This window comes from Sphaerodactylus townsendi, linkage group LG07, assembly GCF_021028975.2.
Source record: "Sphaerodactylus townsendi isolate TG3544 linkage group LG07, MPM_Stown_v2.3, whole genome shotgun sequence".
Classification (NCBI taxonomy): Eukaryota; Metazoa; Chordata; class Lepidosauria; order Squamata; family Sphaerodactylidae; genus Sphaerodactylus; species Sphaerodactylus townsendi.
The window spans coordinates 68,703,252-68,717,318 of NC_059431.1; the positions used below are offsets into that span (position 1 = coordinate 68,703,252).

Here is a 14,067-nt window from a genome sequence, read left to right on the forward strand (position 1 = left end):
AATGCTGCTAGAACACGGCCATACAGCCCGGAAACCACACAGCACCCAAATTTTACTGTAATTGTTCCCAAAACTTCAAAGCATCGCAGGTTTAGGAAGGATGAGACAAAGTCTTCGAAACCCCAGGAGGTGAACCAATCAATGCAACTCTGTGGGACAGAATTCTTATATACAACTAGCAGGGCCCGGCCACGCGTTGCTGTGGCTTATTGTGGTGAAATGAGAAAGGAACAGTAGCAGCAAATCAATTGCAGAGGCCAGCAGTACGTGCTCATGCAAACACGCAGCCTGATACTGTGCGATGTCATTGATGGCACCCCTCCCACACATCTAGGCTGGCTGGTCATGATCCTTTACCTGGGAGTAAGTTTGGTTGGTGGCAATGGGTGTCGCTTCTGAGGAAACCCTCTGAGGGGCGCGACGCAGCCATTCAAAGTATGTCACGATTGCTGTACCAAGCTTACTCCTGAGTAATGCGTGCCTGATTTTCTTAACTGTAACCGCAGTATTCAGGGAATCTAGGGTGCCTGGCCCCTCCTTCCTGTCCCTTGCATGTCGCCCCTCACTCTCTTCCCTCCCTCACTTCTCTTCCCTTGCATGCCACCCCTCCCCCTCCTTCCCTTCCCTTTCCCTCCGCTAGGGTGAGTGGGTCATATCAAGATGCTGGGCCCCCTGCCTTCCCTCCCTTGCATGCCACCCCTCACTCTTTCCCCTCTCTCACTTCTCTTCCCTTGCATGCCTCCCCCTCCATCCCTTTCCTCTCCCTCCCTCTCTTCCCTTGCATGCCACCCCTCCATCCCTCTCCCTCCCTTCCCTCTCCCTCATGTGTATGTGTCTGTATGTGTTTCACTTCCACTCGAGTTACTGCCTATGTACTGTTTTCACTGCTCATCTCTGGCCATCTGAGTGAACATTCTAAGCTGCACGAACATTCTAAGGGTGACAGTTACACACAGGCAGCTGCATGTCCTTCACCATGGAGCGCTAGGAAAAAGGCGTTTTACCTGGGCCAGGTGTGAAATTTCAGGTATGTGAATATCTAAAAACACTCTCGCCTGGCTGACTATAGTGGCTGGGAGTTTTCAGAGGAATTGGCCCAGCAGTTACTGAGTTATACTATCATCAACAAAAACACTGTTAGCTTTTTATATATATAGATTTTGATACCTTAGATTGTGAAAAATAAAGGAATTTCCGGTCAGCATTGCCAGTAACCATGTCACAAAAGTAATGCAAACTATTTCTGTATAATGTTGTATTGGTACAGAAGCCACAGTTCATACCCTAGCTAAACTAGTTTAATAATAAATATTTATGTACCCACTGGCTGATTTATTCTTGGAAAGTTTTTGTCAGTCTTTGTGGTTCAAATTTGGAACAGAAAATAAACTGACATTTCAAAAAACTTTGAGCATATTTTCTTTATGCAAAAAAAAAAGCTATCAGGAGTTACTTGTAACTTCAATTTTTAGTATAGCTTTTAAATATCTAAGGTTACACCCTGGTTTAGCTTATGTAACACCAACCCCATAGTTGAATGTCACATACTTGAAATTTGGGCTCAGATATTCCCTCCTCCTATTCCCCTAGTTTTGTGACATGCAAGTCTGCTTCATAAAACAAACTATAATTTGCCAGGTCATATTTACAGCACAATCCAAAGCTGAAGGTGAGAAAGTGTTGTGCACGCAGCATGACCCTGATGCCTGCATAAATAACGCTTGCATTAGTTTAAGGGGCAATTATGATGCTGCTGGGACACATATGCCAGCACTGGGGAACCACATAAGTGCACGATGCAGGGGGGCCAGTATACCCATTATGGCAGTGTCCCTCTGGCATAGAGGTCACAGTGGTGCCAAAAGGGGCATTCCTAGCAGTGGGGATGAAGTTGGCTCTCTGAGCCCCTTCAGGCCAAGTGCATTCACTTTTCCGGTGCAAAGTTGCAGCAACAAAAGCCATGGAATATACCACCAGAGCTGCATTAGTAAACTACAAAAAGCCCCCCGTTGGCATAGCCTCACCTCTACTGCCACAGTTCAGTTCCCAGGACTGTTCCATGAAGCTGGTGTCTTTGCAGTGCTGGCACATGATGATCTATCCAGATAATAATGACCTGGAATACTCTTGCAGGAAGTCGAAGTTTGAAACTCAGAAAGTGCTGCTCCCTCTTTCCCTTGTTGGGGAACCCCTTCATATGTGAATGCTGGAATGCTCTGTGTTGCCCTAGCATGGGCACTCCCACACCATCTGGGGGAGTGGAAGCCTGTCAGCAGCATAAGTGGGAAGAGAGTAGTTTCCTATGAGTGCCTGGCAGACCCTTTCTCCAGGAGTGCACTCCCTCTGTCAATATTGCTCCGCTCTGGGCCCACTGATTGCCATGCAATGGGGCAGGTCTCTCCTGGGGGAGGGTTAACTATCATGATGTCTGGATTCCTCTGGGTTTTGGATGAACCTCCAAGAACTCTGGGAATTGTAGCATGATGCAACATAGACTAATTCCATGTGCTGCTTTAATTGAGTGCAAAAAATAGTTGGAAGGACAAAACTCATTATGGCACAGACAACAACAGCTGTGTGCATCTCCTGAAATCAATGCTATCTCACAAAACATATACTAAAATAAAGCCATTAGCCTTTTTCCATGACTTCTTTTCATTTTAGACTGTATTTATGAAATCTACTTATGCAACATCAGAAACAACATATGTCCTGTACACAATATATTTGTTCCTTTGTTACTCCTCAGTTTCTTGATTACTGGTTTTTATATGATAGTACGGCATGGTACAAATGTCTTGCTCATAAGACCGAAACCTGAATGGCATGCAGACCACTACCACCCTCATCCCGATCATGGTATCATTGCATAAATGATTTGCTTATCTGAGTTGTGTTTATTTCATGAATCACATGGTGCAACCACGTTGTTGATTTTCTAGACAAGTTTGCTGGGAAGAGTAGATGTTATCTGAAAACCTAATGTTCTACATTCCTTCTTGTTTTTGCACTCCAGGATCTAGAACAGACCTGGGCACTATACAGCCTGCGGGCCACATCCGGCCCGCCGGATGACCCTGACTGGCCCCCCTGCCGTGCTGGGGAGCGAGGCGCCTTTGAAAGCCCCGCAGAAGCCGGTTGCCTTGGCTGCTGGCTTCTGCGGGGCTTTCAAAAGCGCCTCGCCCCCCTGCCTTTTGGCCCGGCCCTCCACAGTATTTTCTGTTTCTTATGCGGCCCCATGGAAAAAATAATTGCCCACCCCTGATCTAGAACTGAGTAATTAGTCTTCCTGGTTTACCGTTGGGTAAACCGTTGTGTAATTAGCCTTCCTGATTCCTTTCTTTCCTAGTCAATTTAACCATAACCCTTCCAGTGCTACTACTGGAGAACTATCAAACCTTACTTTGAATTCGAATGGAATGAGTTGTAAGTTCATCAGTCAAGAACTAGATTCTTCCCAGCTACGACTCATTCAAGCCATTCTCCACAGTATTGTTCTATCCTGAGAACAGGAACTAAGCTTTGTTTCTGGAAAGCAACACCTCCTGGAATGGCCAGGGGGTCAGTTTTTCCTACAAATAGAACCCCAGGTTCAATGACAAATTGCACTTGGATTTCTTCCTTGCACCTGTGAATAGTGCTGGCCACTGTCTCTCATTTCCCTTTGAACTCTTCACTTCAGGAATGGTAAATATCACCACTCTCCTCAATGCCCTCTTCTATTCCCATCTATCCTTCATCTCTGTCTACATCCTAGGCTCCTTGAACTTCTGAGTGTGTGTGAGTGTGTGTGTGCTTTGCCAAATTGTGTATGTACCTTTTTTATTTTTGTTCTTTAATAAAATTGTTCAACTTCACTCAAATTCTGGTTTCCTGCGGATTTCTAAAAAGAAAAACCCCTGTAAAAATTGGTAGAGACTCCAAAGCCCAGCCTCTCACATATCAAAGTGTCTTCCTACTAAATTCCCCAACCAAAAGAGAATAGACCATACTAATTTGGGTAACAAAAGGACAATCTCAACCCTTTTCCTCCTCCTCAACTTTCCAGTGGCAATTCTCCAATAGTATTTGAAAAAGCATGTGAAAAATAACTCTGCAATGAATTTCTATACTTATCAAGTTCTATGCAGAACTGTAGTATACCAAAATATCTGATCTCTCTTTGAAAGCATGCTTGTTTGAAGTACCTAAAGATGCTGAATATTAATTTGTTTGATGTTTTGATTAATATCATGTACTACTAACCAAATAGATTATTGATTTACAAAAATTGCAACATAAATTCTAAAAATAGTTATGTAATCATTTAAAGAAAACATTTTCATCTCTTTCATACTCTCTCAAGATTCAGTATTCCAAGGCATATACCTCTTGCTTCTGCTCAATGCATTCTCTGGACCGTTCAAGTGAATTATCTATGTGTCCAACAATATATTATCACATAATGCTAATCATGTACCTCAACAGTTGCACCAGGATGAACATAATAGCTTAATTAACAGGTGCAAATAATTTAAACAGCTACCATTTACAAACTGTAAGGTATCTATATTGCTGTTCTCTTGGTTATGTGGAAAATTAATTACACAAACTATATACTGAGACACTAACAGCTTGAGCATTATTTTATAATCTGTACTCTATGCCTGTTCAAATACAGAGGATTTACTAAAACAACTGTTTTAGAAATGTGTATAAATACCACTTTTTTAAAGGGTAGTAAAGCTCAGGTGAACATTTGATCAAAACCAAAACATTGATCAGATTCTAGAATTTGCCAACATTACAAGGTTGGGGGGGGGGGGGAATCTCTGTGTGGCACTTACTTTCTTTGGACATATGGAAAGTTGCTTGCTTAGACAGGCGTCAGTATGTAACTCACATTCCATTTTGAGGGCTGCAGACGCCTGCAATCCAGCGGCTGCAAAATTGCTAATGGTAATGTTATCTTGGTTGCCTTCCTTCAAGGGGTTGCAAAGCCCTTGATTTCACCTTGTAAGATAATGCTGTGGCAACACTTCTTTCACAGAGCTTAGAATTTTGTCTCAAAGATCAAAAATTTATACAAATTCATTTAGCACATTTTAAAAAAGAAAATATAATGTCTACAAGATGAAAGAAACCCTTTGTGGATCTAGTATCTCTAAATTTTTGAGAATGGAACTGCAACACAAGGGCTATAGCTTTGATCCTACCTCCTCAGTTATTTCTGTCCCAGATATAGAAGTCCTGACATTTCTTTGGTATTCATACATGATTAAAATATACCCTAAATATATCTTAATTCCTATAAATAGCAAAGTGCGTTTCACGACCAGTTAAAAATAAAACTGGCTTTTGGAACACCATGTAAACAAATAAATAAAAGCTGAAATAAACTGTAGCTACGGCCATATTGCCCTGAGCATTTTCTTGGAAAAAGCAGACATTTCTGAATCATGGATTTTAAAATTTTACACTCCTGATCCACAGAAACTGTAAGCAGCATGGCACACTGAACCTTCTTATAATACAGAAGTAGTGCCTCTCCTTCTGCAATTTTAACTATGTAACAAATCCTAATTAAGACAGGATCCTTACATAAACATTTTCTCTTCACAATATAGAACAGTTGGAAGAAGTTTCAGAATCGATGTCTACATTTTATGACAATCCAAAAACATTCAAAACTATTTATTGCATCTACCTTGATATATCTTCTAACCTTTTCAGGAATGTAACAGCATTTATATAAAGTTCAGTGGCTGGCTCTCCTTTTAGGATTAAAACTCCTACAATGGTTTGCCACTACGTATCTTGGTAAGAATACTGCTCAGCATAGATGAGTCCTCTTGTGTGTACTTTCTGTTCTCAGAAGTACCTGATCCCCATCCAAAATGACTTCAATAGAGAACCAGGTTTCTTATTTCTTTACTTATTTAGTAGATTTCTATCCCGCTGTTCAAGTATATCCCCAGCCAGGTTACAATGTCTAAAAACACATCCAATATTACAATAATTTCCTCCAGTATTTGACAGTTCTCAGCCAGGCCATTGTGACATGGGACATTTCCCGAGTTCTAAGCATAGGGCTGCATATGGGGCACAATTGGGTAGGCCCATGAGTTTGTAAAACAACGGGACTGAGATCTATTTAAGATTTTGTTAGCCGCTTCAATCCAGATTGGTGCTCCATAAAGGAGCTTAGATCCATATTTGGCATTGAAAACTTTCAACGATGACGGTACGTATTGATGGCCCGATTTGTGGGAAAAGCGCAAGATTGCTAAAGCACTGTTATTGGCTGCAGCAAGTGCCAGTTTCCTGCGTACTGCCCAATTAAGATTGCTCGTAAGGGTAATGTTTAGATATTGAAACTGTTTGACATATTATGATAAGAACATCATATACCAAATAAAAACCTCCTGAAAACAAACCTAAAAGCAATTGTTCAGTACCCAAACTCCCCAGGTGCAGGTTGAGGGCAAGTTCCAAGAAAGACAATGGGCTGAGCGTAAATGGTCTTAACCAGACACCAAAAGGTGTATAATGTTGGAGCCTGTTGGACCTCTAATGGGAGGGCATTCCATAAAAAGGGGGCTATCCCAGAGAAAGCCCTCTGCACAGCCCCCAATCTTTTCACCTAAGAGGGGGAAGGGACTGCCAGCAGGCCCCGCCCCATGACCTCAGCACCCAGGCCAGTCTATATGGTAGAAGGCCCTCCTGCAAATAGTCTGGTCCCAGGCCATTGCGGGCTTTATTGATCATAGCCAACACCTTAAATTGAGCCCAGTGGAGAACTGGGAGCCACTGCAGATCCTTCAGTACCAGCATAATATGCACACAGCTCGAAGTGTTAGTCAGTAGCTGAGCTGCAGCATTCTGCACCAGCTCCAGCTTCTGGTCTGTCTTTAAGGGTAGCCCCATTGTAAAGCGCATTGCAGTAGTCCAACTTGAAGGTTACCAGAACCTGGACAATTGTGGCCAGGTCCTTTTTGTCCAAAAGTAGGTGGAGCTACAAATCAGCCAGAAATGTTGGTCCCCTCCCCCCACACCCACAGTTGCCACCTGTACCTCCACAGACATCTGTATATCCAGAAGGATCCCCAAATCTCTCACCCAAACCTTTGGGGGTAAAATTGCCCCATCAAGGTGAAGGTGACCCTCCATGGATTCAGCCTTAGAGTTCAGAACAAACAGCACTCCTGTCATGTCAGGATTCAGCTTCACCCCCATCCATACTATGACCGCCTCCAGGCAGTGTACCAGCACCTGCACTGTCCCACCTGATGAATATGGAATTGTGAGGAGGAGGAGGAGGAGGAGAGTTGGATTTATATCCTCCATTTCTCTCCTATAAGGGGCTTACAAACTCCTTTCCCTTCCCCCCTCACAACAAAGGTAGGTGGGGCTGAGAGAGCTCAGAAGAACTGTGACTAGCCCAATGTCACCCAGCTGGAGTGTGTGGGAGTGCAGAGGCTAATCTAAATTCCCCAGATAAGCCTCCACAACTCATATGTAATGGTTCCACTAATCTTTAGGGAAGTGTCTCCTGGACACATTCAAATATACAAATCTTTGCATGTCTTGCTCAATCTGTGGCTTATTAGCAGAAATTGGTAATGACTATCAGTGGCATAGCGCCAAGGGGACAAGGGGGGCGACATCCCGGGCGCATGCTGCGGTGGGGGTGTGGCGGGGGCGTTTCGGGGCAGGGCAGGCAGTGTTGTGGCAGGGACGCAGCATGCCCACGCGCCCCAGGTGCAGTTTTCCCTTGCTCCGCCCTTGGACTCTACCTACGTAGTAATATTAAAAATGTATACTGTTTAGTTAGAAGCATAAAGTGGTAAAATGTAATATTAAAAGTATGAATCATTTAATTTCATACTAGCTTCCACAGTAGGTTTCCAATTTTCCATATTTCCCCCAGCAACCTGCAGCAGGGATAGTTTCTTCAAGGGTTATTATGCTGTTGAAATTCCAGGATCTCACTGTTCAAATGAAGTGCTGCTGTTCAGATGGTATAGTGCAAAAATTCTACTAGTTGCTGTTATACAATTGGGGAGGAGCAACAGAACAGCAGAACACATGCTTTGCAGAAGGGCCCCTAGTAAAATCTCTGGCATCAACAGTTAGAAAATTGCAGGTTGTATGTGTTGAGAAAAACTTCAAACCCTATAAAGCTATACTCTTTTCCACCTAAAGGTGGAATTGTAATTTCATCCTCCACATGCTGGACCATCTTTAATTTAGAATGCTCTGCTTGGATCCCAGAACCTACCTAACAGAATTAGGATCCAAGTGGAACATTCTAAAACTAAGAAAGTCTGGCATAGGTTGGATGAAGTTACAATTCTACTTAGATCTTTTGATGGAAAAGAATATACTGCCAATCAGAGGCAACACTACTTAGCAAGGTAAGCCAATTTTTAACTTGGTTTATGTCAGTTTCATCTGAGTAGCATGGTAGTATCTACTGAATTTTCTTAACACAAAGGCAGTATCTCTCCTGTCTGCAACAGTATCAAATAGCTGGCTGGACTTTATTGACCTAGGTTCCATGCAGTAAGAAGTCAAAACTGCTACTTTTTAAATTTTTCTTCCGAAGGCTACAACCTAAGCATACTTACTAGAGACTACGTGTCATTGAGTTCAGTGGAGTTTAATTCTGATTATGCACATTTAGGATTGCATTGCAAGTCTCTGAGCAATGACGCACCATTATTTTACCGGATATTTGCTATTGTACCTGTGTCAGGTTGCAGTATTGTCCTATACTAATCATTTAATACTTTTAGTCAGCAGTTGGGTTAGTCTCTGATTGTCAATCTTGTTTTAATTTGACACTATCAATCAACTCCTGCTGCTGCTTTACCTAGGTAGCAAATCCCACAGTTAAGTTTGGGCTTGTAGAGCAAGAGGAACTCTCTGCTACTGCGTGGATTCTGATTTGGTTAATGTAAAGCACTCAGAGTCAATTAAAAAAAATTTCATTTATTGTGAGGTAAAATATTCCTCAAGAAACAATAAAAATCAAAATACTGTATCTGAAGCTCATGTTGGTTACACTATACATCAAACTAAGTAACTCTTTTAGTTTCAGTTAATTTGTTTCACATTCAAGTTCTGACTAAGCAGTGAACAACCCCCACTGAACTAAATACATACAAGTATACAGAGAGACTTCTCTTTTTCCACCTGCTCAGTCTGAGGGCTCAGCTTAACTGCCCTAACTGCCTTAACTGCTGCTGACGGAATGTTCATTCTTTTAAAAATTTCTCCCATCATGCAATCAGCAGACTTCAACGGATTGTTAGAAATCAAGCCTTTCTCCACAGGGCTATCTGCAAAATGTATGTTATAATTTTAAAGAATGATAGCTAAGTACCATTAGCTACGTACCGTGGTACCCTGGGGTGCCATGAGCATGTCCCAGGGGTACCACGGCAACTCGACCAGCCCCCCTCACTTTTGCGGTGTCTTCTGCGGGTGCCAGCAAGGACATGGAGCTGGGCCAGGGGGCAGGACCACTTCCCACTCCACAGTGCTTCCCTTCACCCTGGGTGGAGAAGGTGGTGGGGGGTGGGGGTAGCAAGCAGGGGCACTGGGAGGGGAAGGTGTGGGGGATGGCAGGGGTACCATGAGATATGAAGAGTGAGGTCAAGGGTACCGTGACGTTGAAAACGTTGGGAAACACTGATCTAGATCATTAATTCAAAAAGTATTTATTTTTATAAACATTCTGTCTAATATTTGAGAACTGAAGAAATCTAAACCATGACTGAGCGCAAGGTATAGGCATTTTAGCAGATAAAAAATAGCAGCAAGTAGCATGTGAATCATCCACCCTAAATGTGGCACGTGCTCCTTTCATAATCTCCATATGAGTGTACTTTACAAGCAGAAACATACAGTGGCCAGATGTGTTACTTAGACTAACCAACCAAAAACTGAGTAGCGCACATGTACACACATGCTGTATAAAAAATAATAGTTTATTAAATACAGTCATACAGCCAAAAGCAATAAATGTAAACGGTACTCTACCTATATTGCCTTCAAGATAGATTTAGACTTCTTTTGCTGCTGATTATCAGCATGTTGATATTTCCAGTCATTATCTTATTTCCCAAGCTTATGAGCACACTATGAATGTTACTGGATTACCTCTGCATCCTGCTCACGGATGTGGTAAGTTTTCTGTAAGTACTCCAGTGTTTTTGAACATAATGTCTTCTTCTCCAAGAGAAACTCCAGAAGTAAGACCAGCTGGTCTGGAAGAAGCTAGAAGAAAATTAATAGCTTATGAGGGGAGATGTTTTCTGCATGGAGTGTAATTACACAGAAAAAGACCTACGATAATTATACAGGGTTTGAAATATAGAACCAACATCTTGGTACATTTTTGAAAAGTCTTTGAGTTTACATTGTCAATATTCTGAAAAAAATTCTATGCCCACCAAGAGTAATTTGCCATACCTTCTCATTATATATTTATATTAGATTACAACCATATTTATCTTAATGAACTCTTATTCACTGGCCTCCCTGCTTTATGGAATACATATGACAAGCAGTTGTATTTAAAGAGACAAAAACAAGAACCATATTGTAACTGGTTGAGAAATAGGAAACAAAGAGTGGGTGTAAATGGGAAGTTCTCACAATGGAGAGATGTCGGGAGTGGTGTCCCCCAAGGATCCGTTTTGGGACCAGTGCTCTTTAACCTATTCATAAATGACCTGGAAGTAGGGGTGGGTAGCGTGGTGGCCAAGTTTGCAGATGATACCAAATTATGTAGGGTGGTGAGAACCACAAAGGATTGCGAAGAGCTCCAAGCGGACCTTGATAAATTAGGTGAGTGGGCTCAGAAATGGCAAATGCAGTTCAATGTAGCAAAATGTAAAGTGATGCACATGGGGCAAAAAATCCAAACTTCACATACACGCTACAGGGGTCAGTGCTATCAGTCACAGACCAGGAAAGGGATTTAGGCGTCTTAGTTGATAGTTCCATGGGATGGTCAACTCAATGCATGGCAGCTGTAAAAAAGGCAAACTCTATGCTGGGGATCATTAGAAAAGGAATTGATAATAAAACTTCAAAGATTGTCATGCCCTTATATAAAGCAGTGGTGTGACCACACTTGGAGTACTGTGTCCAGTTCTGGTCGCCACATCTCAAAAAGGATATTGAGGAGATAGAAAAAGTGCAGAGAAGGGCAACAAGGATGATTGAGGGACTGGAGCACCTTCCCTATGAGGAGAGGCTGCAGCGTTTGGGACTCTTTAGTTTGGAGAGGAGGCGGCTGAGGGGGGATATGATTGAAGTCTATAAAATTATGCATGGGGTAGAAAATGTTGACAGAGAGAAATTTTTCTCTCTTTCTCACAATACTAGAACCAGGGGGCATTCATTGAAAATGCTGGGGAGAAGAATTAGGACTAATAAAAGGAAACACTTCTTCACGCAGCGTGTGATTGGTGTTTGGAATATGCTGCCACAGGAGGTGGTGATGGCCACTAACCTGGATAGCTTTAAAAGGGGCTTGGACAGATTTATGGAGGAGAAGTCGATTTATGGCTACCAATCTTGATCCTCCTTGATCTGAGATTGCAAATGCCTTAACCGACCAGGTGATCGGGAGCAACAGCCGCAGAAGGCCACTGCGTTCACATCCTACGTGTGAGCTCCCAAAGGCACCTGGTGGGCCACTGCGAGTAGCAGAGAGCTGGACTAGATGGACTTTGGTCTGATCCAGCTGGCTTGTTCTTATGTTCTTATGTTCTTATGTGTCAGGTTCTGGAGTTCAAGCCACACATAAAATTGCTGAACAGTAATAGAGTCCACTCAAAATATGGGCTAAATTATTTATCTATATATCTGAAGATAATGAACAAACAAAATAACAAATTTATGTAACTGGTGACTTCATAATAATGCTATGTCAAATTTATGCTGGAAAACGGAATACTAATATAAAATCTGAATCACGTGCAAATGAACATCTTCTGTTAGTGTCGTAGCGGAAGCAGGAGGAGGTTTTCACTTCCCAGCTCTTGTAGGCTTTCTAAAGGTATCTGGTTGGGCACTGTGTGAAACAGGATGCAGGACTAGATGTACCATTGGTCTGATCCAACACAGCTATTATAGTCTTAAGAATTTAATTGCAGGTAATTCGAAGGACAAAGTCAGCTGCAGAGCTGATGCAATGAGTGCTTAAGTGCCTCATTTATCCTGCTTTTATTCCAAATAAATAATTCAGCCAAAACCAAGGTAACTATCTGTGTCATAATGCCAGAAAGTATGTTTGATTTGGAACTGTGGGTCCTGAATACCCTACCAAAAGTTCCTCATTTACTAAAAAGCTGTCCACATCACAAACAATGGTAAAAACCATGCCAACATTATGATTTTCATCATCAGAGTGACTTTTGAGAACACTTTCAAGAACAAAAAATAACAAGCTGCATTCTCATAGACATTTCTGGTGATTTATGCGCCAAGCAATATGGATTAATTTCCTGGAAACGATTCTATTTGAATTCAGTTAAAGTAGTCAGGTATTCCTGTGCTAGCTCTTTATCTATTCTATGCTGAATTTCCTCTACTGTATCTTCTGTTCCATTTCCTCCTTTCCATTGTATAACGAACTCCAAGAGAACCTGGTCACTCCCACCTAAGGACCCTACCACTTCCACCCCATTAATCAGGTTATCATAGTTGATTAGGAGCAGACCTAAAATAGCCAATCCCCTTGTAGCCTCGTCCACCTTCTGGACCATGAAACTGTCTGCAAAACAAGTGAGGAAACTGTTAGACTTGGTAGTCTTGGCAGAGTTTGACTCCCAGCAAATATCTGGATAACTGTAAACTCCCATTTATACTATTTCTCTTCTTTGTGAAAGTTTGGTCATCTGCTCCAGGAAGACATCATCCAACTCTTCAGTCTAACAATGAGATCACTGTTGTTTCCCTGATGTCCCGAAATCTATGTCTAGCAGTGACTGATGGAAGGAAAGGACATCAGCTTAGACAACTGTCCACCCAAGAAGCTCAACTGAACAGTTCCTGAAGTTGCCAGCAGCCACTGAAATAAGGTAATAAGTACCGTCATGGAGGCAAACATATGATTATTGAGACGTACATACATTTATGATTTTCCAACATCTGTGTGTGCTCTGGATTACAGGTCTAGTGCATAATGATGAATGAAGTTGTCCTCAGATAACCAGGTTGCAGCCTTCCACATCTTGTAAAGGGGAGACAATGATGGAAAGCTGCAGAGGCTCCCTGGACCCTTGCTGAATGAACCCTGATACCAAATTGACAAGTCCTTCATGCAAGCTGATAACCCTGAGGCCCCTTCTGCACATACAGAATAATGCACTTTCAATCCACTTTCACAATTGGATTCACAAAAGTGGATGTTGCTATTCTACACAGCTGTAAAGTGCATTGAAAGTGGATTGAAAGCGCATTATTCTGCATGTGCGGAAGGAGCTTGATGGACAGCAGAAACAACCCATCTAGAAATGGACTGAGCTGAAGCAGCTCTATCCTTTGGACCAGAATAACAAATAAAAAAGGTTTTATAAACATGAAATGGCTTTGTTCTATCTATGTAATACAATAATGACATCTAACAAATGCAGGGTCCTCTCTCCCTCATGATGATGATGATGATGATGATGATGATGAAGAAGAAGAAGAAGAAGAGGAGGAGGAGGAGGAGGAGGAGGAGGAGGAGGAGGAGTTTGGATTTATATCTCCCCTTTCTCTTCTGTAGGAGACTCAAAGGGGCTTACAATCTCCTTGCCCTTCCCCCCTCACAACAAACACCCTGTGAGGTAGGTGGAGCTGAGGTCACCCAGCTGGCGTGTGTGGGAGTGCACAGGCTAATCTGAATTCCCCAGATAAGCCTCCACAGCTCAGGCAGCAGAGCGGAGAATCAAACTGTGGTTCCTCCAGATTAGATACACGAGCTCTTAACCTCCTACGACACTGCTGATGAGGACAGAAGTCAGGCAAAACCATTTGTTGACATAGGTGAAAGGCTGATGTGACCTTGGGAAGGAAATCAAGACT

At 42.4% G+C, this 14,067-nt stretch overlaps 1 protein-coding gene across 9 annotated transcripts in view; it reads right to left on the bottom strand.

Moving 5' to 3' along the window:
* LOC125436451 (aminopeptidase O (putative)) overlaps nt 1-14,067 on the bottom strand; it is a 235,445-nt gene that overhangs the window by 30,980 nt on the left and 190,398 nt on the right. For 8 of the 9 annotated variants that reach the window (XR_007245061.1, XM_048503443.1, XM_048503441.1 and 5 more), the window contains one exon: nt 10,147-10,263. The exons of the other annotated variant lie outside the window; for it this stretch is intronic. Coding sequence is in view for 7 of the 8 variants with exons in the window: in XM_048503443.1 (XP_048359400.1) it covers nt 10,147-10,263 (117 nt within the window). In the remaining variant the exon portion in view is untranslated. The remainder of the gene's footprint in view (nt 1-10,146; nt 10,264-14,067) is intronic. 9 annotated transcript variants of the gene reach the window in all.